The sequence below is a fragment of the Diabrotica virgifera genome, chromosome 9, assembly GCF_917563875.1.
Source record: "Diabrotica virgifera virgifera chromosome 9, PGI_DIABVI_V3a".
Lineage (NCBI taxonomy): Eukaryota > Metazoa > Arthropoda > Insecta > Coleoptera > Chrysomelidae > Diabrotica > Diabrotica virgifera.
Window position 1 is genome coordinate 204,458,589 of NC_065451.1, and position 27,597 is coordinate 204,486,185.

At 32.2% G+C, this 27,597-nt stretch overlaps 1 protein-coding gene across 3 annotated transcripts in view; it reads right to left on the minus strand.

The window, feature by feature from the left end:
- Positions 1 to 27,597, minus strand: part of LOC114329783 (zinc finger protein 664-like) — a 107,007-nt gene continuing 79,410 nt past the window's right edge. The window contains exon 2 of one of the 3 annotated variants that reach the window (XM_050662465.1): positions 1 to 3,214. In XM_050662465.1, the coding sequence (XP_050518422.1) occupies positions 1,956 to 3,214 (1,259 nt within the window). In that variant the 3' untranslated portion in view covers positions 1 to 1,955. Of the gene's footprint in view, positions 3,215 to 10,989; positions 13,803 to 27,597 lie in introns of those variants that run through there. The other 2 variants (XM_050662466.1, XM_050662469.1) reach the window with 2 other exon arrangements.

Genomic DNA, 27,597 nt, shown 5'->3' on the forward strand with positions numbered 1-27,597 from the left:
CTATCTAATTTTACTTTCACGTTTAGGCAGGAGCCATTTTTGTTTTGAAAAATGTCCGAGTTGGACAAAACGGGACATTTATAAGTTGGATAAAATGGAATACAGTTTTTTTATGTCCCGTTTTATCCACCTATTTATTTGATGGCCTATTAATTTTTTAAATAGCGATAAAGCGTGTTCTCATACTGCAGAAAAGAACAACATATTTTTATATGACTTTTGTTCTGATATACACGAACTTAGTCCTAAATAAAAGGACTTATTTTTCATTTTGAAATAAAACAAAAAAGGCCTATTTTTAAGTTTCTGACTGCTGAAGATATTGTTTTTTCAAAGGTAAATTTTTGTTTTGCAGTCTTATATCTACTTAAATATACCCATTAGATAATTTTATGCAAAAAATTAAATATTGTGAACCTATCCCGTTTTATCCAACCGTGGTATGCTAAAACGGGATGTGCAGGACTTTAATAAATATTTTCTTTTACTATTTTCCAGTCATTAAAAATAGTTAAAAATATGTTTTTTGTGTGCTTCAATAAATGTTATACCTATAAAAAATAATAATATGATAATTTCTTTAACATTTTTTCAACGTACATTTTTTCCGTTTTGTCCAATTCTCCCCTACATTTATAAAGGAATACACAAAGCTGTTACAAATTGAATTAAATGGAAAATAGTAACTACATCAGTAAAAGTTTGTTTGAAGATTAAACAAAATTGTCTTTCTGAAATCGCTAAAACACTTTCTGTGGTTTTCAATACTTGTAACACACTTTGCTTGCTTTTTTCATCTTTTGTGAGAGACAATATCAAATGTTCATATCAGTTTTACACCTCTCTCAGCAACATCATTTCAATCTGATTTCTCAAATGCCTTTTCAATTCACTTTTGGTAGAAAACTGTTAAGCAAGTTTCTCACTTGAATGGGTTTCTCCACTATGCATTCTCAAATGTGTTTTTAAACTACTTGCTTGGTTAAACCGTTTAAAACAAATCTCGCACTCAGAGGCGGCTTTACCTATTGTGCAGGGTGTGCGGTGCACACGGGCGCCGGGATGTTGGGGGCGCCGAGAGCCAAAGAGCGGGTCCGTTACTTTGTTTCAACATAAAATATGCTTTAAAACGATTAATGAAAAATTACATTGGCACTATGCGCGATGAAAGAATGTTGCGGGGACGTATCGATGGCATGATTGAGAGGTCGGGAGGCTTATTCTCGAGGCAATTTGGTTTTTGTAAAGGGAAAAGCACGGTGAGTGTATTCGACACTTTGCGCAATAGAGGGGATGGACACCGTTGGGCGGCCCTGTTGTTGTTCGATGTTAGGAATGCATTCGAAGGTAATGGAGGAGAGAGAATGTCCTGGACACCTGATGAACGTGGTAGCGGACTATCTGTCTAAGAGAAGAATTATGGTGGTGAAAGGATCTGTCTTGGGTCCGACGCTATGGAACCTGGCATATGACGGGATGATGAACTGTGGATATGGAGAGGGTGCGACTCTTTTAGCATTCGCGGACGACCTCGTTGGTAGTGGCGGGGGACGAGCCAGATCTTAAATACCGGTAACGGAAGGTAGGCGGCGTTGTGAAGAAATGGATAATACAGCACTGACATCGCAGCAGAGAAGACCGAAGCCATCATTCTGACAGGGAAAAGAAACAGGCAAAGTGTGGAACTACAATGTGCAGGGGCGTGTCTAATACCCAAGAAACACGTAAAATACCTAGGAGTGACGTTGGACCAGAGCGGAAAGTGGGGGTAGCACGTGCGTGTGGTGACCCAGAAGGCTGCAAACACTACAGTGCGGCTGCGTTGGGGAGGGTGATGCCCAACATTGGGGGACCCAAATTCGAAAGGAGGAGGGCATTGCACGGTGTTGTGCAGTCGACCGTCCTTTACGCGGCAATGGCGCCAGGGCATCGACTGCACACGGGCGCTACATGGGCTAGAGCCGCCTCTGCTCGCACTTGTGAGGTTTTACTCCAATGTGCAATCTCAAATGACGTTTCAAAGAACCATTTTGAGAAAACTGTTTAAAACAGATTTCGCACTTGTAAGGTTTTTCCCCAGTGTGCACTCTTAAATGTATTTTCAATTCAGCTGAGGTACAAAACTGTTTAAAACAAATCTCGCACTTGTGTGGTTTTTCTTTAGTGTGCAATCTAAAATGATCTTTCAAATGACCATTCTGAGCAAACTGCTTTAAACAAATCTCGCACTTGTAAGGTTTTTCCCCAGTGTGCGTTCTCAAATGTGATTTCAATTCACTTGTAGTACCAAACTGTTTTAAGCAAATTTCACACTTGTATGGTTTTTCTCCGCTGTGTATTCTCAAATGTGTTTTTAAACTAATTGCTTGGTTCAAACGTTTAAAACAAATCTCGCACTTGTATGGTTTATCTCCAGTGTGCAATCTCAAATGTATTTTCAATTCACTTGTAGTACGAAACTGTTTTAAGCAAGTTTCACACTTGTATGGTTTTTCTCCGCTGTGTATTCTTAAATGTGCTTTTAAATTACTTGCTTGACCAAACTGCTTAAAACAAATTTCACACTTGTGAAGTTTTTCTCCTGTGTGAACTGTCATGTGAACAGTTAATTGACATTTATGAGCAAACTGCTTAAAACAAATTTCACACTTGTAAGGTTTTTCTCCAGTGTGTACCCTCAAATGTTTTTTTAAACTATCTTCTTTTATAAACTGTTTCAAACAAATCTCGCACTTGTGTGGTTTTTCTCCAGTATGTATTAGCAAATGACTTTTTAAAACACCTGATTGAGAAAACTGCCTACAACAAATCTCACATTTGTAAGGGGTTTCTCCAGTGTGTACTCTCGAATGTCTTTTCAAATGACTTGAATGGTTAAACTGCTTAAAACAAATCTCACACTTGTATGGTTTTTCCCCAGTGTGCACTCTCACATGTGTTTTCAAAGCACTTGTAGTACCAAACTGTTTTAAGCAAGTTTCACACCTGTATGGCTTTTCTCCAGTGTGTACTTTCGAATGTTTTTTCAAATTACTTGAATGGTTAAACTGCTTAAAACAAATCTCGCATTCGTAATGTCTTTGTCTATTCGCACCTTTCATATTTTGGTCTAATGCTTTTCCTTCATCTTGTCGACTCATACAATTTCCTTCATCAGATGAATGTTTAGGTAGTGTTTCCATAATGTCCAATTGGCTCTCCTCTCGGGAATAACCTAAAATAAAAACCAACTATAAATATGAGCATAAGGGAAAATGGATGTTAAAACAAACAAATGCAATAATCAAAATAAAGCATAATAAAATTGGAAAACTTTTTGTAAGAAAGTAGGTGTAGCAAGTGTTGCTACAGCTCTGGTAGTAATAGTATATTGTGCAACAAATGCAGAAAGGTAATAATTTCTCACGAGTTTGAAAAGTTGTGGCACCAGCGCAAGCCAGTTCAAACTGGCTTTAGAAATGGCGATTCAAACGAGTGAGAAATTACCTTTCTGCACGTGTTACACACTATACTTTTTCTACAACCACAGTTTTTGCTAAAAATAAAAATCACAATTTCCAAAAGAAAATTTATTATAATTCTAAATTATAAATTTTAAATTGTATTTAATTAATACCAATCAATTTAAATTCCTTATACCTAAACAATATATCCACAAAAATCAGTTAAAAAATTAATGCACTGCCTTAATTGTAGTTATTGTTAAAATTTAAAATTCACTTAGTATTCACGTAATCAGCAGGTAACTAGATAAACAATTATAGAGGGTATCCAGAAACTCTCCCGACACACGAAGACTGGAGATTCTTCAGATAATTTTAAGACAATTTAAGTCAATTCACTTAGTCCGCAAATGGTTCCTAAGGGAGATGGTTCCTAACTTTTTAAAATCCATTTTAAAAATAGTTCTAGGCTACCTAGACACCTGAAATTTTCAGGATAGCTTAGAACTAGCTAACAATGCAATATTTAACTGCTATTATACAGGATGATTAATTATATAGTGGGGTGAAGCTCCGTAGATCCGTTATAGTAATGTATAGCGATAAAACTTAATATCAAAAACTGTAGCGAACTTTGAGCTTCATATTACAAAATTAGTTAGAATGTTACAGGGTGTTCGATAACATAGTGGCAGACCAAACTTATGTTTTTTTAAAATAGAATACCCTGTATTTTATTTTATATTCGAAATCTTCGTAACTTTTTGATTACAAAAATATAAAAGTTTGGTATGTTATACGGGGTATTTACAAAGTTATAACCAATTTTATATGAAAATCGTAACAAGTTTAACTACTTGTTTAAATAAAAGCAAGCACAAGGTCAATGATTTATTGACGTCATATTTTTTTATTTATTGTCAAAATTTTCGTAAATGTTTGTTTGCTAATTTTCTTTATATTGAATACAGGGTGAGTCAAAACGCAAGTACATTATTTTCTCAGTAATTTTAAATAGAAGACCCTGTATTTTATATCATTAGCGAAAAGTACCATTGCCATACTATAATTTTTGTAAACATTCCCTATGTGTAAATTTATTAGTTTTCGAGATATTTTCATTTTTCAGGGCAAAATTATTAATAATAATTACGGGTCTAAATCTTTCCAAATTTTAAGTAAGCCATGGCTGAATAATTGTCTGAATCAAATGTCTGTAATCAAAGTTGGCTACAATTTTTGTTATGAACTTGTATTACTATCTATTACTTACAACGGATCTACAAAGCTTTACCCCACTGACCAATCACACTCTATGGATAAATCGATTTCTTTTAAATTTCAAACTATTTTAAAAATGTGACTAATGCAATGATATTTTAAAGTACGTTAATAAATCGATATCTACAAATTGATGGTGCCTCAGTGACATTAGACTGCAGATCGAGAGGTCCCCAGTTGGAACCCGGCTGTTGCGTATCTTTTTTTAATAATTAAAAGTTTATATACCTACTTAAAATTATATATACCATTTTAAACAACCGTGGTATTATAAAAAATACTATTTTATACTAGTGTAATTTTTGGAATCATAATTATAAATAACAGTTAATACAACTACTTAGTGCGTGAAGAGTTTAAAGTGTGCGTGAAGTAACAATGTATTTTAAATGGGATTTACTTTTTCGCACACTTTCAATGGGTTTTTTGGCACACTTTCATATAATTAAATATCCTTAACTTTCGCGTTGTCATATTGATGATAATATGAGCAATGACTTACAACAAAATTTTTGACAGTTTTGTGGTTTTGAAAGTATGATAGTTAGGATTTTTAAATGTCAAAGTTCTAAAAATTGTAGAATAGAAATGAATTCCAGTGACGAAGAGTTACAGTTGTTTTATTTGTTTATCGTAGATAAAATATTGTATGCTCGCTCCGTTGTCGCTCGTGCTCTAAAAATCGCGTGCGTTCGCAAAAAGCATACTTCACGAACTGTTTCATAAATAACTATTTTTATTAGAGTGTAATTTTTGGAATTTTAAGCATTTTATCGTTTATCGTTAAATTATTTTATATTCTTTCCTATAAATAATAAAAAGGTTTTATTATAAAAAAGTTCTTTTTTATAAAAGTGTAATTATTTATCTTTAACTTCTAAGCATTTTTGACACTGGATTATTAAATTGTAAGATATTCTAGTACTAAAAGATACTCTTGCTTTAAGTCGGTAGGATGTACCGTTTTCTAGAAAAATCGATTTAAAAATTTTTCGTTTGTTGAATTTGAAAATAAAAAATAAAAAAAAACTATTTAGAAAAACGAAAACTGCTACGTTTATTTATTTCGCAACTAAGGATAGTTGCGAAATTCTAGTTCCGGTCATATGCGTCCGTTTTGAGTAGGTCAACGGTTATATTATCGCATAACCATTTTTGTCTTTAATTTTTAAGCATTTTTGACACTTGATGATTAATTTATGAGGTATTTTAGTACTAAAAGTTACAGTCGTTTTAGGTCGGTAAAATACACCGTCCTTTTTTTTAAGTTTTCAATTTTTTTTCATATTCAATAAACGAAAAATTTTCAAATCGATTTTTCTAGAAAACGGTGCATCCTACCGCCTTAAATTAGTAGTACTTTTTAGTACTAGAATACCTTACAATTTAATAATCCAGTGTCAAAAATGCTTAGAAGTTAAAGACAAAAAAGTTATGCCATAAAATACCAGTTGCCCTACTGGCGCCTTATGACCGGTACTAGAAATTCGTTATTGATGGAATCGATTTATCTCTGGAAAATAAATAAGCGTACCAGTTTTCACTTCTTTAAATAACAGGATTCTGGGTATTTTAAGAAAAATTAATTCCAAGACAGCATCTTCAAAGAGCTCTAACTCCGCCAGGAAGCATTTTCGGACTAGGTGAATTGGGTTAAATTGTGTTAAAATTTTCTGAAGAATCTCCGGTCTTCGTTTATCGGGAGAGTTTCTGGACACCCTGTATTTATGCAGTCACGGATTTACACCATACTTCATTCGGGCGCCGTCCAAAACATATAACGACTCTACCTTATCGACAATAAGTCTACGAGAAGTGCAGGTAAATTGAAGATGGAATTACAAAAAAAAATATGTATGTCTTTGTATTCACTTTATAATGATCAAAAAATTATTACGGGATCTGGATTTCAATGCGTATTTTTTTATAACTCTCGTATCAAAGTTGCGCGTGAAGTAAAGCATTATCGATTTTTGGGGCATCGATTGATGATGGGCCGAAAAAGCCCCGAAACCGGTATAGACTCTTTCTGCACTCTCCGATTTAACTAGAATATAATAGGGAACTTGCATAAATTTTTAAATTCGAAAAAAATGTTATAAATCACAACACAACATAATTTAAAACATGTATCAAAGATAAAAAAAGTTTTGTTTGTCTTTCGTTTGGCCCCTAAAGACGATTAAAAATTCAAGTTAAAACAGGTGGTCCAAAACGCTTCGTGACGTCACTTGGTTTAATGGCTCCAGTACACGTTGGGCCAACTAGTTGGCAAATGAGTTGGGCCAAGTAAGAACAGTGAATACATGGTGATTACACGTTGGTGGAGTTATCAGTCTGCATTAACCTTTCTTAGTGGATAAACAAAAAACAAACTCTGATTATGGATATGGATGTGGAGACTGTAGCAGCTGCCGCAATTAATTTGTACAATGCGTTCAATGCTTATAGAAAAGTGTATCAAACAAGAGTGATTAAAAAACAATGGCGCAAACGACGGTGCTTTTACACCGAAAAAAGTATTCATATTAAAACACAACCTTAAAATTAATACTTATAAACAGTATCAGTATTGTGAGAAGAGAAAACAAATATTTTAAACTCGACGACAACAACGTGTTCAGTGTTCATAACCAAACAGCTGTTTGGCAGATTGCGCAAGTCCCAAAAATCCTTTGATTTGTGCACCAAATACCGACAAGATTCGGTTTGTAGACCAACGCTGACCGCCAATCGCAAACTCATGCCAAGTGGTCCTGTACACGTTGGCCCAACTGATTGGCCCAACGTGTACTAGTCCCATTACATTTACATTTTTCCAATAAAGTAAACAGAATTTTAAATTAGACGTTATAAACGTCAGTAGAAAATACATTTATGTGACGTTACAAGTGTTTTTGATCGCTTGAACTATTCATAGAAAAATTCGTACTTTTACAAAATGGTTTTATTTTCAATAGTAAACCTTCGTTCCTTTCCTTCAAAAACAGTATAAAACTACAATTTTAACAAACTGGTATATATTATTACAATGACATACGATAAATGTCATTAGAATATAAATATTTTTGACTTATTCCACGACGATGAGCTTGCCAAATACCCAAGTAGGTGGAGGCCAATAAACTAAAGAAGGAGAAGAAGAATATACCTAAATATAAGGTTGTGTCTAGGTATACGTTACCGTGTACGCAAATAAAAAAGTTAGAATGTCAGTGATCTCTTATTTTTTATTTGTTTAGTGTTTGTTTTTAAATTAACTACGGAGTGTGGACAATTATTTAGTTCTTTTAATGAGTTTAAGAACATTTTAAAACAGTACGAAAAAGATAAGAGACTATAAATTAATATATATTTTTTTTAGTTATAAATGAAATAGTATGTATTACCGTAAAAGATTAAAATAAAAAGAAGACCTAAAGCTTTCACAATAATAATTAACTTGTTCTGAAGCTATTATCATTGTGGCATTTTTGTAATCAACTATTCTAAATGGGAACTAAGCCACAATTTAACCAAAAAATGATTTTATTAACGTTTCGACGTCTAAATCGGACGTCGTTGTCAAAATACAAAATATTATTAAATTAAACAAAAATGGTGTTGCTTAGTAAAAGTTTTTCTAATAATTTATTTAATCTGACTAATTTTTGTATTTTGACAATGACATCCGATTTGGACGTCGAAACGTTAATAAAATCATTTTTTTAATTAAATTGTGGCTTATTTCCCATTTAGAATAGTTGATTATAATAATTAACTTACGTATAAAAATTATTTTAGCAATATTTTGTACGTGTCATATCAACTAAATACATATATTTATTTTGCTAACCTAAATATATACTTTTATATATACATTGATTTATTTCAATTAAGTTTGAAACATCTAAATAGTTCTGCTTCCCTTCCCTTAACAAGTATTTTTCTATCAAACAAACACTAAACGTATCAAAATAGCATGTACCAAAATATACAGTCACTGCGCACGTTAAATAATGAAGTCACTGGCTTGATCAAGTTTAATTCGCGTGTACCTAACTTTTTTATTTGCGTACACGTTAGAGTGTACCTAGACACAGCGAAATATAACCATAATAATAACTAATGTAAAACTATATGACGTCACGGGTCGTATGAACTATTTTATACCGCAGAAGACTTTAAATATGTATTTCTACGTTATTACGAGTTTTTGAAGCGTGAAATTTTGGAAATCTCATTTTTAAACAAAACTGAACATTATTATGTAACAAAAAAAAATGTGCAAGTTCCCTATTATGCTGCATTTTCAGGTTGCAAAGAAATTGAAAATGTTTATACATTTTTAATTTATTTACTCTTTTGTGGAGTACTTAGGAAACCTTCTCGTTGGAACTTTACCACGCTGAGCAGATGGGACGTGAATTATTTAAAATTCCCTCATCTTAATGTTCGTCTCTTTCTTTCTAAATTCATATTATTTGACACACCTCGTATAAAATTAACAAACTTGGATAACTGATGGTTGCATCTTGAGGTTTAGACCATGCACAGATTTTTATGAAGAATAACTTTTTTTCCTAAAATTATTAATAAAAGAGTTATTACATGTCTAATCAATAAAAATAATGTTCGGAATCGGTAATTTATGAAAATTTCAAAATTTTTTTAAGTAGAAGGCTATTATTACATATTTGAATATGGTTTTTAATTACAAATAACTTTTCATTATAAAATTTTTTGATATTCTGAAATATAAAGGTAGTTTGCTCTTGAGCGAAATTCATATTTTTTGACATACCTCGTATACTGTTGACAAAATTTGATATCTGATGATTGCATCTTAGGTTTGAGACTATGCAGAGCACTTTATAAAGAATGACTTTTTTTCGTAAAATTGATATTAAAAAAGTTTCCCATATGGTTCCAAGTTACGCAGACACCCTGTATATCAACAATTATATAATTTATTCATTCTCAATTACAGGACAATACCTACAAAAACTTTTACTTGAACTTGACTGACATTCCATTTTTATATTTTTCTTGACATTACATCAAAACTGCCTATACGCTGTGAGCTCGTAGGTAGGGGATAATTAAAAATTCGCGAGCGCCAGTAGTGACAAGTTTGTAAACCTTTACTGGAAATTTGCTTTTTGACGTTCTGCATTAAGAGTTGCATATTATAGCTTTTAAATGTCTCACGAAAGTTGTTGTATTAAAGAGTGTCGAAATACTGGTTACAATAGTAACTGTGTATTCTACAACTTTCCTGTCGCTAAGCATAAGGTGATTCAACGACAAAAATGGATTGATGCAATTAGAAAAAAGTAAGTAAACACAATTTTAATTTTAAAACGGTAGAAAAATTTGAGCTAAAGGATCAGTTAGCACACTCATCTCGAATTTTGACGGTTTCAATTTTACAATCCAATCCTGAAACAAAATTTGAATGCGTGATGATAACGACCAATCACAGCAAACGTAGGATGCCGTTAACTGTCATTCATAAGTTAATATTTAAGAAGTATTATACTATAATTATATTAAATTATTATACTTTTTTGCAGAATACATTTTTTCTAATATTAGTTGTCAACATAAACGTCAAAACGATAAGCAAAATCTTAAAAATAATCATAATGTATTTACTTCTTTACGTTGTAAATATTACATGATAAGAATTAAATAATAAGTTTGAAACAACTATTATTTGCTTTTCTAATGTCCTCTTTAAAATTCCGGCCGAAATAGGAACACCGTTAGATGGCGATAGCAGCCATACCAGCGAAACTCACAGAGTATAGGCAACACTTTTTTCTTTCCAGAAAATTTCTGGTAAAAGTTATACTAGTAATCCTGTAGGTAGGTGGCGATACCAGCGAAGCTCGATACGTAAATCATAACAACTATAGAATAACATCTACTTTTATTGTTGTATATTCTAACAAATTTTAATAGTTTTTTTCTACAAACGTGTTTCTACAAACAATAATACAGTTTAAATTAAATTTTAAAAAACCTTTTAAACCATCTTTTTCAAATTGCTCAAGTTGTACTATTAATATTAATAAATGAAATATAAATATTTTGACGTTTCACAACTTGACAATTCACTTTTAACGGCAGTGCTTTAAAATTTTTAAAGCACTAGTGTTTTAAAGTAGCATTTTTAACACGGTTGTAGAAAAAAAATTGTATTCAAAATTAGGTTTTTAAAAGTATTTATAACTAATTTTTGGCCAAATTTAATATTTCTATATGCAAAACAAACCAGAAATTGAATTCTTTTACTTTATTGAATTCCCTACAAGTACTTTACAATCTCCGTAAGTCGCTATGTACAGAGTCAAAAACATAAACAAAAATGTTGTTGCTTAGTAAAAAAAATCTTCTAATAATTTATTTAATTTGACTCATTTATATCGGCAATTCAGATACATATGATACATTTTAAAGTAGAAGACTTTAAAATGATATTGCCAATATTTATGAGTTGCGTTCCTGGGACGACTTTACTGAAAGATAGTTCATTCGATTACATGAAATCAACAAAAACTCAAGAATATCCGTCACAAAAAAATCATAGCATGTGATCTGTCTTTAAAAAGACAACCACATGCAACGGTGACATTAAAATTCTCGCGTTAGAGATCTCATAGTAAATCACGAGGGAAAACCAGGAAAAAACTTCGTGATACTATAGATTTGGGCGTCGAAACGTTAATAAAAATCATTTTTTAATAATATTGTGGCTTATTTCCCATTCTAAATAGTTAAAATTGTAAAAATACCACAAGAAAATATTTCAGAACAACATTTTGCTTACTGGTAAACTTAAAAATTTAAATAATATTTAATGTCTTGTTTACGAGTATGACAAAACCGGGTAGTCCGAAAATCGACAAAACCGGGTATCCGATTTTATCAGACCTGTTGTTACTTCCAGTTTCTGCAATGGTTCTTTTGCTTTTAGTTAACTACAACATGTGGCATTATAATATAAAAGAAACCTACTCGTCAGTCATGGGATCAAGAAAGCATGCAAAATGCAATAGTTAAAGTGCTAAAAAATAGGAAGGTACCTATACAAAAAAGCCTCTCAAAGTTTTAATGTTCCGCAATCCACTTTAAAAGATCGTATGAAAAAAGTAAGAAATGGTAACTCTATTGAAGAAGCTAGTAAGATATCTAGTAGGAAAAATTAAAAAAAAAAACTCTCAAGTGTAAAAAAATTAACACTAAACGAATTGGACAAAAAGGGAAAAAACCTGGTAATAAAGGCTGCACCAAAAACAAAATTGGTTCCGAAATTAGCGATTGCAGATTCTGAGACTTTGGAACAAGAAGATAATAATGACGATGTGTGTCTATATTACAATAAACTATTTTTAAATTATAAGGCGAAGGAAGGCTGGATAAAATGTATGTCTTGCAACAAATGAGCTCATGTGCCTATGTAGTTGTAGATGAAATTTTTAGTTGTGACTTCTGTTCAATTTTCGATTTTTGTTCACATACTTTCAATAAATATTTTATTTTCTGCCCATTAGTCTTTTTACATGGTAATTAAGTTACTACCCGGTTTTATCATACCGGTTGGACAAAACCGGGTATTTTGCAATATTTCAATAAAAATAAAAAAAATTAAAATTTAAGAATTTTTATAAAAATTGACTTAAGTAATTTGAAAATAATTCAATCTGAAGTAAACGTTTGCTTCTCTAACATAGCACAAGATCCATACGGTTTTTGGACTGGTACCCTGTTTTGTCCAACTCTCCTCTATATAAAGAAAGTTGCTCCACTCTTCCATATTTTAGGAACAGGCTTTCTAAGCTTAGCTTCATACTTCGTAATAGCTTCAACTCAGTGGGAACACAAATCCTATGCTGAAACGATGAAACGTTACAGGGCAGAATTTTTCTACTTGCGTCTATATTTGTTGGTTAAGAGCTTTTCTAGTATGTGTTTTCAAATGACCTTTCAAACTACCATTCGTAGAAAACTGCTTAAAACAAATCTCGCACTTGTAAGGTTTTTCCCCAGTGTGCGTTCTCGAATGTATTTTCAATTCCTTTGCAGTACAAAACTGTTTAAAACAGATTTCACACTTGTATGGTTTTTCCCCAGTGTGCACTCTCAAATGTGTTGTTAAATTATCTGCTCTACTAAAACTTTTAAAACAAATCTCGCACTTGTGAGGTTTTTCCCCAGTGTGCACTCTCAAATGCATTTTCAATTCGCTTGTAGTACAAAACTGTTTTAAGCAAATTTCACACTTGTGAGGTTTTACTCCAGTGTGCCATCTCAAATGCACTTTCAAATTACTTGCCGTAACAAACTGCTTAAAACAAATGTCACACTTGTGAGGTTTTTTCCCAGTGTGCACTCTCAAATGTTCTTTCAAACTGCTTGTCTTACTAAATTGCTTAAAACAAATCTCACACTTGTAAGGGGATTCTCCAGTGTGCACTCTTACATGTATTTTCATTTCACTTGCAGTAGAATATTGTTGTAAGCAAGTTTCACACTTGTACGGTTTTTCTCCAGTATGCACTATCAAATGGGTTTTCAAGGTACCTGCAGTACTAAAACTTTTAAAACAAATTTCGCACTTGTGAATGTTTTCTCCAGTGTGCACTCTCAAATGTGTTTTCAAAGTACCTGCAGTACTAAAACTTTTAAAACAAATCTCGCACTTGTAAGTTTTTTCTTCAGTGTGTGTCATCAAATGTGTTTTCAAAGAACCTGCTTGACTAAACTGCTTAAAACAAATTTTACACTTGTGAGGTTTTTCTCCAGTATGCACTCTCAAATGCCTTTTCAAATTACCTGAATCACTAAACTTTTTAAAACAAATTTCACACTTGTATGGTTTTTCCCCAGTGTGCACTCTCAAATGATTTTTTAAATGATAATTTCGAGAAAACGTCTTATAACAAACGTCGCATTCGTAAGGTCTTTGTCCATCTTTCATATTTTGATCTAATGCTTTTCCTTCGTCTTGTCGACTCATGCAATTTCCTTCATCAGATGAATTTTTAGGTGGGGTATCCATAATTTCCAATTTGCTCTCCTTTTGGGAATAACCTAAAATAAAAACCAACTACAGTGTGGGGCATTAATTAGTGTGACAAAGTCCAATTACACGTTTTCAATATATTTTCAAATATACAGGGCGACATATATTCAGCCCTGTGATGGATGACCGAAGTTATCTTTAACGTTTGCGTTAAAGTTAAGATAACTTTGGACACATAACTGTCTCGATAACTTTTTACGTAAATTCCGTGTGACGTATCCGTCACCGTTATGAGATGAGTTATTTCTCAAACGTTAAAAAAAGAAGTAAGTATTGGTTTCTGTAACACGAGAGAACCTTATGTAGAAGTAGTACAAGTTGGAGCGAGAAAGTGAATCATGAGAAGACCTACCCGTCGTCGGCCACCGCCGATGGCCGAACAGCTGTTCAGCCAGTGGTTTTGTATTCGTACACATGTAGTCCGATCAAAGAACAATCTGACCCAAAAAAAAATTAAGGAAGGATGAAAATTTGGGAATAGGTAGTTGAAATTGTCTATTATTATATAAGAAAAAGTTTATAATTCTATATCCCCTCTTGAAGGTGAAAAATATACATTCAAAGTAAGTCCGGAATTGGATAAAATGACTAATTCTAAGCAACTTTTGTTCTATAGAGTTTTTTTCCCTAAGTCAATACTTTTCTAGTTATTTGCAAGTGAATATGTTCATTTTTAACAGAAAAAAAAACATGTTTTTGGACGGTTTTTCGGAGATAACTCAAAAAGTAAGTATTTCAGCAAAAGAAATATTCTTACAAAAAATATAGCTTATAAAAAACTAAAAAAAAAAATGGTATATGCTTGAGGTCTGTAGACCCAGTAGAAGCAAAGAAGTTGAAGCTAATGAAAAGTAGGTTCTTCTTGATCAAATTCTAAATCGAATATTTCACTGTGAAATAACCCAAAAACGGAGCACTTTTCGGAGAAAATTCATTTCAAGTGTTTAAAAAAAGGTTTACTTTTGTTGTTTAAAAAAACTTGTAACATTAAAAGTAAGTGAGTTACGCTCAAAATATTGTTGTTCCCTTTTATTTTTTGGTAAAAAAATCTCGAAAATCACCTCCTAATTAGCATCACAAATAAATTTTATCATTACCACTTCACAAGTTACTTTGCTTATGTATTATTTATATGATCTGTAAGTTTTATCGGTTCAAAGTGCTTATTTTTGAAAAAGCTGTAGTTAAAATGGCTTGAACGAGTAACTAATCACGAGTTTACGCAAATTTTGAACAGCCATAGCATAACCAATTTTTGTCTAACAAGAAAACAAAAAAGCAAAAATATTCAGAAAATCAAAACGTACATTTTACTCTTTAAGATTTTTGGTATTACTAATCATTTTTAAGTTAATTCCATTTTATTTCAAATTAAAAAAATGTTTTTATTTTAAACCAAATTTTTTTCAACAATGAGCACTTTAAACCAATGAAGCTTAGAAAATAGATAATATAAACAATACATAAGTAAAGTAACTTATAAAGCGGTAACGATTAATTTTATTTTGGAAGCTAATTATAGGGTAATTTTCGCGATTTTTGTACCAAAAAATAAAAGGGACCAACAATATTTTGAGCGTAACTCACTTATTTTTAATGTTATATTGACTTAGTGAAAAAAACTCTATAGAACAAAAGTTGCTTAGAATTAGTCATTTTATCCAATTCCGGGCCTATTTTGAACGTATATTTTTTCACTCCCGAGAAAATATTTTTCACCCCGTATTTCCCAATTTTTATAAAATGGAGGGGATGTAAAGGGAAGTTCACGAAAGGGAAGTCAAAAAGAGATGGAGAAAGTACTTTGACAGCTTATTAAATGAAGAATTTGACAGACAGCCTGTAGAGTCAACGGAGACAGTAGCAGCAATGGTCACCAAAATAACCAACGAGGAAGTGGCTCAAGCGCTTCAAAAAATAAAGAAAGGAAAAGCGGTAGGACCAGATGATATTCCTGGGGAAGTATGGAGAGCATTGGGAGAGACAGGAACAAGGTGGCTAGCAGGTCTATTTAATAGAATTATGGAAGTCGGACAAATGCCAGACAAATGGAGAAGCAGTATACTGGTACCTGTTTACAAAAACAAGGGAGATATACAACAATGTACAAACTACAGGGCTATAAAACTGCTTAGCCACACCATGAAAATATGGGAAAGAGTAATTGACAGACGGATACGTGAAGAGACCGAAATATCCGAGAATCAATTTGGCTTTATGCAGGGTAGATCAACAACAGATGCAATTTTCATTATAAGGCAGTTGATGGAAAAATACAGGAGTAAAGAAACAAACGCTCATATGGTATTCATTGATCTTGAGAAAGCATATGATAGAGTTCCTCGAGAGATTCTGTGGTGGGCACTCAATAAGAAAGGAGTCCCTGGTGTATATGTAAAGATTGTGAGGGATATGTATGAGGGAGTAACGACTAGTGTTAGGACAGGTGTGGGAGAGACTGATAAATTTCATGTGAAAGTAGGATTGCACCAAGGTTCTGTGCTTAGTCCGTATTTATTCTCATTAGTTTTGGACCAGATAACAGCGAAACTACAGGGTAACATTCCATGGTGCTTAATGTATGCTGATGATGTCGTGTTAGTAGGAAATAGTGAAAGAGACTTAGAACAAAAACTGGAACAGTGGAGACAAGCTCTGGAGGAAAAAGGTTTAAAACTTAGTAGGACAAAAACACAGTATTTGGAATGTTCATTTAAAGATGGAGCTACTACAAATAAAATGGTATCTTTGGATGGTGAAATGATTGTGAAAAGCAATAGTTTTAAGTACCTAGGATCGGTATTACAGAGTAATGGAGAAATAGATGGAGATGCATGCAGTAGAATTAGGGCTGGATGGATGAAGTGGAAAGAAGCAAGTGGTGTGTTGTGTGACAGAAAAATTCCAATGAAGCTGAAGGGAAAATTCTATAAAACAGCCATAAGACCGGCTATGATGTACGGAACTGAATGTTGGGCAGTGAAAAAGAAAGAGGAACAACGAATGCATGTGGCGGAAATGAGAATGCTTAGATGGATGAGTGGAGTGACAAAGAAGGATAAAATTAGAAATGAGTATATTAGGGGAAGTCTAGGTGTGGCACCAATTGATGCCAAAATGAGAGAGCATAGGTTAAGATGGTTCGGTCATGTTCAACGTCGAGACGTTAATCACCCAATACGAAGAATAGCTGAAGTGCAGATTCCTGGAAGGAGTAGGAGAGGAAGACCAAAGAAGACCTGGGGGGAGGCGATAAGGCAGGACATGTTGGTAAAGGGGATTAACATTGATATGACCCAAGACAGAATTGTGTGGAGAAATGCAATTAGGGAAGCCGACCCCGCATAGGGATAAGGCAAAGAGAATGATGATGGAGGGGATGTAAAATTGTAAACTTTTTCTTATACAGGGTGATTCATTAAGAATGTCCAATCTCTGAGTTGTAGATTCTAGACCTCAAAATATTAAGATTTAACCCAAATCACTTATATAAAATGTGCGTCGTTACTGAGTTACAGGGTGTTCTATTCAAAAATTTAATAACCATTTTTACCCAGTACTTTAAAACTATCTGACATATCCTTGTCATACTTTGCATAAAGTGTAGTTGCCGTACACCCTACTAAATTATGATAAACAAACGTTTCTGGCTACTACCAGAGGCGTACGACAGGGGACAGTGCATGGTTTACCCTTCCCAAATTCTACGCCACTGGCGAAATTGATATTTTAGCACAATATTTCGATTTTCCAATACTTTCTATGTAAATAATATACTCTTAATTTGTAACGTTAAGGTCATTAGTTTTCGAGATATTTGAAGTTGAAAATGAAACTTTACAGTTATTTTGATTAATGTATTGTGCCCCTTCATTTTCAGCTTCAAATATCTCGAAAACTAATGATTTTGTCGATATGAATGAAGAGTACATTATTTTGCATAGAAAGTATTGGAACATCTAAAAATTATACTTAAATGGCAATTCCATCAGTGGCGTAGAATTTGGGAAGGTTCAACCATTCATTTTCCCCTGCACGCTTCTGCTAATAGCCAGAAACGTTTATTTAACATAAATTAGTAAGGTGTGCAGTACCTACACTGTTTGGAAAGTATAATACGGCAATTTAAAATACTTTTAAAGTACTGGGTACAAATAATTTTTAAATTTTTAAATCAAACTTCCCTATTACATAAATATTAAATATTTGTATCCAGTATTTTAAAAGTATTTGACAAATTCTTATCATACTAAGTAGATAGTGTAAATTCAGTGCGAATTCTTCACACATTCTACGCCACTGGCGGAATTACTATTTTATTGCAATTTTTCGATTCTCCAATACTTTCTATGCAAATATTATACTTTTCATCCGTACCGATAAAATCATTAGTTTTCGAGATATTTAAAGTTAAAAATGAAGGAGCACAATCCATTAATCAAAATAGCTATGTCGTTTCATTTTCAACTTCAAATATCTCGAAAACTAATGACTTTGACGTTACGAATGAAGAGTATATTACTTACATAGAAAGTATTGGAAAATCTAAATATTGTGCTAAAATAGCAATTTCGCCAGTGGCGTAGAATTTGGGAAGGGTCAATCATTCACTTTCCCCTGTCGTACGCCTCTGGTAGTAGCCGGAAAAGTTTATTTATCATAATTTAGTAGGATGTACAGTACCTATATTTTCTGCCAAGTATGACAAGGATATGTCAAATAGATTTAAAGCCCTGGGTAAAAATAGTTATTAAATTTTTAAATAAAACACCCTGTAACTCAGTAACGAGCCACATTTTATTTAAATGATTTGGGTTAAATCTTAATATTTTGAGGTCTAGAATCTACATCTCAAAGATCGGCGGGTGTAATTTCCTCACCAAAATAATCTTTTACCTGCGTTTGGAAGGGTATGCCATAATCCCACAGGTATTTTCCTCACCAAAATCGAAGTGATTATTTCAGGTAGATTTTACAAAAAGGCATTCAAGGGAATTATTTAGCTACCTGCTCTATGATTACAGTAGGTACCTATAATAATTAATGAGTTAATAATTATGGTATTTTATTTTTAGTCACAATTGCAATTTTGGCATATTTAATATGCAATGGCATATTTAATAGAAAGTAATCGCGATAAACCTTTACTGCTATTTGAAAATTTTATTTTTTATTAAGTGAAAGTTTTATAAAATGAAAGTTTTAAAAAGTGAAGAAGTGTACTGGAGGTGTAATAAAACAATTTGTAGTGCCAAATTGTTTAATATTGGTGCAAATTTTACAATTTCTAGAAGTAGCCTACAACATAATCATGCATTTTCTTAGAAAAAATTAAAGAATTTCAGGTAGATACGTATGTTAAAATTCAAAGTTTGCATATTGCAAAACCAATCAAAGATAAAAAAGTTAAACTAAAATTGAAAAATGTAGAAAATTTATTAATAAGATATCAGTCAAATCTAATGACTAGACTGGATTTTGTAAAGTGTGTCTCTTATTATAGTAAATATTAAATAATAATTTATAGGGGAGTCAATATACAATATGTCTCTGTAGGTTGGAATCATATAAAACTTTTTTATTATTAATTTTACGAAAAAAAGTTATTTTTCATTAAAAGTTCTGCATGGTCTAAAACCTAAGATTCAACCATCAGATATTTTCTTAATAACAGTTTTCTATATTTTCAAATACTAAGGTACTTTACCCTTGAGCGAAATTCATATTTTCAAATACAAAGGTATATTTGATATTTGATGCATTTTAGATTCTATATTCTATACGATGCCGAGCATTTTATGAAGAATAACTTTTTTTCGTAAAATTTATAATAAAGAAGTTTTCCATAGGTTCCAAGTTGCGCAGACATACTGTATAAGAGCGCAAAAAATTTTTTTTGAACGTTTAATATTGTTTAAGCTTGTTATTAAATGTATTTTAGGTAAGTAAGATGTACAGAAAAAATTTTGATGACTTTGTGTAAACATTTTTTTAACTGATAATTTTCGGATTTTGTATTACATTTTTTTACCTTTCTTAATTTTCTCAAAAAGAAGTTGTTTATTACATTTTTGAAGTAAAATAATTTAGTGCACTTTAAAGATTATATCTTAAGCTTTAAAAAACACCTACAAAATTGTAATATATCCGTTTAAACTTGAGTACGGAGCACACTAGTTAGCTCGCGAGTTCAAAAATCCCTTTTAATATAATACAGTTTAAAAGTAATAGTTTTCGATCCGAAAACTGTATACATACTGGTTCGCTTCAAGGGTTAAGCAGGCTTTTACAGGCAATGGTTGTACGCTCAAGTAATGAACTGTTTTCCTTGTTCACTAAGCAATCAGCAGATCTAACTAAAGTCTATAGCAAAACATTCACGTACGTCTAATGGATCTAGGAAAATCCAACTTTTTGAATTTTTCTACACCATGATTGTCCGAGATGAAATCTACATCATTTTATTTTCGCAGAGAGAAACACTTCACTTACGGCTGCATGGATCTCTTTTTCGAAATCGGAATACACAATCTTGAGATTAAAAAGGTTTAATTTTTGACACAATTTAAGGCAATCACATATGAATTTGCTAACTTATTTGAAAGCAAAAGAATAACGGCACAAAGTGTCCATTATTGAGTCCATGAATTGTAAATAGTTAAGTAAAAATTTTGTGCAGTATTTAAAAGTTCCATCAACCTAAATAATTGCTTCTAATTTACTTAAAAACGTTAATGATTTTTTTTTGAGTAAAACATCGTTTAGTAAGATATTTAATAAGTAAGTTTAGTTCAGAGAAATAAGGAAAAAAAATATCGTGTTGGTGACACATCCCCCTCCAGGCTGAAACCAAATTTTTCGAGTAATATGGTCATCTATAATAATAACCTATATGTTTCCTTCAGCCGATTTTGATGATATACATAGTTATAAACAAATTAAGATCAAAAAACGGTAAATTTTCGCTTTTTTCGTCTCTTACTAAAAAATTGGGCATTTTAAACAAATTTGAGAGTAATAAACTCATAAACCATATAAAAAACTTCAATATGGCGTTCGCTGAATATGTCTGTCCTTATTGGTTACTTAGAAAATTGCCAAATAAATCATAAATTTTGAGTTTTTATAAATATTCATAACTTATGTAAAAATTAACTTCTTATTACAGAGATGTTTCAGAGTATTACAGAGAACCTTCTTATTACATGGAATGCTGAGACTTATGGTGCTTAAATTACACCCTAAATTCCAAAGCAATTGGTCAAATAGTTTAAAAGTTATTTAATTTGTTTATCCAAAATTAATTTTTTTTGCAACACTGCAAGTCAGAAAATGATGAAGTTACAGTAATATTTTGGATAGTTTATGAAAGAAGAAAATTTACAGTATTAATTTAATTAAAAAAAAATGACAAAAAATAATTATAGATATTGCAAAATAATTTTGCAAAAACATGTAAATTAAAAAAATGGGGGGGCTAACTTTGTCCCTAAATGTCCCAGAACAGTTGTTTTTCTTTCTAAATGTGTATAAAAATTCAGTCTTTCTAAATATGAAAAAATAATTTTTCTACGGGTAACGGTTAAAAAGTTATTCTAATTGTTTATAAGTAAGCAAAAAATGGACATGTTTTTGCAAAATAATTTTACACTGTTTAAAATTATTTTTTGTCATTTATTTTTAATTAAGGTAATAGTATAAATGTTCTTCTTTCATAAACTGTCCGAAGTATTATTGTAACCTCATAATTTTCTCACTTATAGTGTTGCAAAAAAAAAATGAATTTGGGAAAAATAAATTAAATAACTTTTAAACTATTTGACCAATTGCTTTGAAATTTAAAATATAATTTAAGTACAAGAAGTCTCGGCATTCCGCGTAATAAGAAGTATCTAAGTTAATTTTTACCTAAGTTACGAATATTTATAAAAACTCAATATTTATGATTTATTTTGCAATTTTCTAAGCAACCAATAAGGTTGGACATATTCAGCGAATGCCATATTGAAGTTTTTTATACGATTTATGAGTTTCTTACTCTCAAATTTGTTTAAAGTGCTTAACTTTTTGGTAATAGACGAAAAAAGCGATAATTTACCGTTTTTCGATCTTCATTTGTTTATAACTATGTATATCATCAAAATCGGCTGCAGGAAACATATAGGTTAATAATATAGATGTCCATACTACTCAAAAAATTTGGTTTCGGCCTGGAGGGGATGTGTCACCAGAAAAACCTTATTTCTCTGGACTAGTTGTTTAGTAAGATTTTAGAGTCCTATAGGTAAAATTGTATTAGTTACACATTTTTAAACCATTTTTGATTATAATTCATTTACGTCTCACTTTCCGCCCACACCGTACGTTTGCCCATATTTTTTCTGTTTATTTCAACTTAAGATAGCTTTAACATTCTTCTTTCGTTTCCAATTTGTAAAATTTAGTTTGATCAATTAGTTAAGAAATTATAATAAATTAAAAAAAAAAACCAAAAAAATCCTTTATAAAAGGTATTTTGTAATCACACATCATCAGTGCTTATCTAAAATGATTAGTCAACCAATCGAAAACTAGTTCTGTGATGTAGCCCTTTTTAGGGATTTTTAAATATATACCTGTTATAAAGAATTTTATTCGTTTTTTGTATTATAAGGTATACAGCCTACAGGAAAGCTTTTTCCTTGTGGATTTTTATAATAAATTAATTCAAACGCGCGCAGCGTTGAACGCTTCTATAAAGTGCGCCAATGTTTGTGAGAAGGGTGACTTTAGTGTTCTAAATAAAAAAATTATAGAAGCTGTAGATTTAATATTAGACAAATCTTTGTATTCGGTTCTTTACGTAGAATTTTTAAGTCAGTTTTTTTTAAAAATTTATAATTTTCGTCGGCATTTAAAAAAACAATTAATTTCGCAGTTCATTTGTTTAATAAAAAGTGAAGCACCCACTTTTGGAGTACCTACTACTTTTTGATATGTTGTTTATTTAACATTTCTTAATGAAATTATAAAAAGTTCTATCTTATTTGATTTTTTCCATAAGCAAAAACTCCATTGACTCCTCTATTATACGTTTTGCCTATTATATTATAAACTATTATTATAATGTAAGGAAATTAACGACTTTATATTCGGATTCTTTCATAATAAATATTCTTAAATTACATCTACCTTTTTATTTTATTACCCGAGTGAGTTGGTGAGGAAAATACCTACCGATTAGTAGGAACCCTTAAATTTGGTGAGGAAAATACCTGTCGGATTATATGTTTTTAATGGTTGGTGAGGAATTTACCTCCGCCCTCAAAGATTGGACATTCTTAATGAATCACCCTGTATAATAATAGACAATTTCAACTACCTATTCCCAAATTTTCATCCTTCCTTTATTTTTTTGGAGGTTTTCGCAAAAATTTTGTGTTCCCTGATCGGACTAATGACTGAGTTTCATCCATTCCCTAATAGCACACGACGTCCAATGGACGTCCAAAATAGGTCCATTTTTGGTCCTAACGTCCATGGACTATAAATGGACGTCCTTTGGACGTCCCATGTTGGACGTCCTTCGGAAGGAATAAATATGGACGTCCTTTGGACGTCCGACGTTGGACGTCCTTCGGACGGAATAAAAATGGACGTCCTTTGGACGTCCGACGTTGGACGTCCTTCGGAAGGAATAAATATGGACGTCCTTTGGACGTCCGACGTTGGACGTCCTTCGGACGGAATAAAAATGGACGTCCTTTGGACGTCCGACGTTGGACGTCCTTCGGAAGGAATAAATATGGACGTCCGACGTTGGACGTCCTTCGGAAGGAATAAATATGGACGTCCTTTGGACGTCCGACGTTGGACATTCTTCGGACGGAATAAAAATGGACGTCCGACGTTGGACGTCCTTCGGATGGAACAAATATGGACGTATATATACTGGACGAAATACGGACAATTCCCTAATAGCACACGACGTCATTTGGACGTCCAAAATAGGTCCATTTTTGGTCCTAACGTCCATGGACTATAAACGGACGTCCCATGTTGGACGTCCTTCGGAAGGAATAAATATGGACGTCCTTCGGACGGAATAAATATGGACGTCCTTTGGACGTCCATACTGGACGAAATACGGACGTTTTATGAACGCTTATATTGGACACATTATACCAATTACGAGATCAAATAGCAAAATAATTCAAAAATATATTAATTTGCGTTAACTTTACGTTAATGAAATACAGTCAAACCTGTCACTAACGGCCACTAAAATGAAAGAACTATTGGCCGATATAGAAAAGTGGTCGTTATTGCCAGTTTTTGTAGCCTAGATATACAGTACAACCTGTGTTACTGGCCACCTGTACTAACGGCCAGTTTAAAAATTCCCCAAACCAATTATATCTAGACTACAAAAACTGGCAATACCGGTCACCTTTCTATATCGGCCAATAGCTTTTTCATTTTTAGCGGCCGTTACTGACAGGTTTTACTGTAATTAGTGTGGGGAATTTTTAAACTGGCCGTTAGTACAGGTGGCCGGTGTTGGCAGGGGGCCGGTAACACAAGTTTTACTGTAGTTTAAATCGATTAGATCGAAAGATTAAATCTTAATTCAAAATTGTATATTAAATTATTACAATTATAAAACTATATAGTTTAATATCCAAAACATGTTTTGATTTCATGTAATGTAATGAAAATCTTATTTGTAAATTATTGGTTACAATGTTTAACAACAGGAAATATTCAAGAATAAATAAAATAAAAGTTTCCCCTAACAACAAAACATTCCAGGAATTCTACTATCAAAGTTCTATTCCGTGAACATCTGATTAAATTATGGCTGGAAAGTTACCACAAGATATTCTATGAAAAGAGTACAATGTCCTCCTGGAGGGGTAAAATTTTCCATACTCTAAAGAGAGGCCATTTACTATTCAATTTGCGTTCATTTTCAAATTTGCCGCGCGAGTATCTATGTAGCGTCGCGTGGTCATTGGTCATCAAGTCATCAATTATTTCATTTTCATCATAAGATAACCTAAAAATTTAGTAAAAATTTTGATTGGAAAAAAATGCATCGATAAGGGGGTGAAAAATGGAAATTAGTGGCTTTTTTTGCTGTACTCAACTGTACTGTTTAGTATGCTAGTTTTGGCTATGGCTGGATCTCTTAAACAATTATGTAAGTATTATAAAATCCGTTTTCAATTTTCTTTATGAAACGAATCATTTATGCATGTATTACCTGTAAATATTTTGATTTTTAATTGTAAAGAATAGAAAAATTACCGTTCATTTTAATTTTTTTTAGAATCAGCTGAAAGTGGTCTACAAAAAACCAGATATAACCAAAATAAAGATATAAAAAGTGTATTGGCTAATTGGAAGAAACAACATTGTCCATGCATAATAAGTTATTACTTTATAAACAAATATTAATACCTAGGAATGGAACCTGGATATAATCATCAAGAAGATAGCAGGAATCCCGACAAACAACTTAAATAAGTACAAGAATATTGAGGAAATCCTCCTCGATACTACTGGGCAAACTAGAAGATTGAAGAGGACAAAGCCTTTTGAACTAGTTTGAGTGATAGGTGATAGTGAAAAGCAGAGCATAGTGCGTGATGTGGCTGTGTATGTTAGAATAGTGCACGATCTTGTTAGATTAGATAAGAGACGCTATCGGGTAAGCTCTTCATTTTAAGAAACATTAGTAATTTAGGTTAAATTAAAATTGCTCATTGGTCAGTTATGACCAGATTGCTTTTTTTATGTTTGGCAAAAAGGGCGTAAGTCAGAATTGCACATTGCTAATGTTTTGATGATTTCTGGACCAGCAAAAAACTGTTGTAGACGTAAACTGTATGTACCAATAAAAAGAGCCGATTTTTCTGGTCCAGAAATCATCAAAACATTATCGATGTGCATTTCTGACTTAAGCCCTTTTTCCCAAACATCAGAGAATTGTAATGTACAAATTCTCCTATCTGATTTTTCATGAATTTTGTAGGAGACGAAAAACCATTTTTAGGATCATCTCCTGCTTTCACATGTAAATTTTGACATGTCTTGTAGTAAATAGATAGTTGAATTTACTACAAAACATGTCAAAAAATATATGAAAACAGGAGGTAACCATAAAAAAGTTTTTAGTCTCTCTTACAAAACTCATGAAAAAACAAATCGGAGGTATGTCACATCAGTGACTATATCCAGGGAATGTCTAAAAAATATACTTTGATGTCCCAAGAACCAAATATAACCTTTATATATATACAGGGTGTAACAAAAATACAGGTCATAAATTTAATCACATATCCTGGGACCAAAAATAGTTTGATTGGACCTAACTTACCTTAGTACAAATGTGCACAAAAGAAAAGTTACAGCCCTTTGAAGTTATATATTAATAGCACCAAGGGCCTTAGAGGCCCATGGCTTGAAAAGTTTGTTTTTTCTTCATTTTCACGTTTCTTTATGTACTGAGATCTTCTCTGGCTTGATATGTGATTTTTCTCCATTCCTTCCTCTTATTCATTTTTCTTTTCTGACCCTGTAACACCATTCTTTCCAAATCTTTTTCGACCTCTTGCTTCCATCTATTTTCCGGTCTTCCTCTTCTCTTTCTTGAAGCTATAGTGTAGTTTAGTACCCTTTTCGGAGTCCTCGTTTTTGGCATCCTTTCAATGTGACCTCGTGATCTAAGTCTCTGTGCCTTTATCACTCATTTGAAGTTACAAAATGAAAAGTGATTTTTTCCAATGTATCGAAAACAATGTGCTTTTGTGCACGTTTCAATTTAATTATTATTGTAGTACCTACCATTTAAACAACGTTTTAAAAACTTTTTTGCCTCTTATTGCTTTTTCGAAAAGTCAATTTTTATCGAAATATTGTGAATATTTGTCAAATCCACCACATATTTGTATATGGTTAAGTACGATTATGGAGACTTGGTAATAATATGCAAACTTATTTATGCTTTACATTTTTAGGTATATTTTGAACCATATTAAAAAAGAAGCCAGACTCGATAAAACGTGCCTTATCGAAAAAATACAAAGAGACAAAAAAGTTTTGAAAACACTCTGTTTAACTAATGGTACCTCAGTAATAGTTTAATTGGAACATACAACATTTGGGGGGTTTAAAGGAACAAAACCCCCATAAAATTTTTACGTGGACATATTAAAAAAGAAGTCGCAACTCGATAAAAACTGCCTTATCTGAAAAATACTAAGAAACAAAAATATTGAATTTAACTAATGGTACCACAATAATAAAATTGAATTGGAACATACACAAAAGTTTGGGAGGATTTAAGGGATCAAAACCCCCATAAAATTTTTATGGGGTGCACAAATTTCACCATAATTTTTCTTTAAGATATTCCTGCCATAATAATGCCACATGTCACATGTCCATTTTCAATAAAAAATCGCTAATAGTTTTCGATATAATCGAAAAAATCCATTTTCATTTTGTAATTTCAAAGGGCTGAAACTTTTTATGTGCATATTTGTACAAGGTAAGTTAGGTTCATTTGAACTATTTTTGGTCCCAGAATAATGTGATTTAATTTATGACCTGTATTTTTGTTACACCCTGTATATACAGCCCATTACGCACCACCTTAAAAATTGGGCATTTTTGATGTCTCGAATTTCCTAAACCTGTTGTTGCATCTAAGTGATTTTTTTTATAATATTCTAGCCTAGGCCCTAGAATATGTTACCTCCTTATGCTTGTCATGCACAGGGAGCTATACTGTAATATATATTATATCACATTACTATA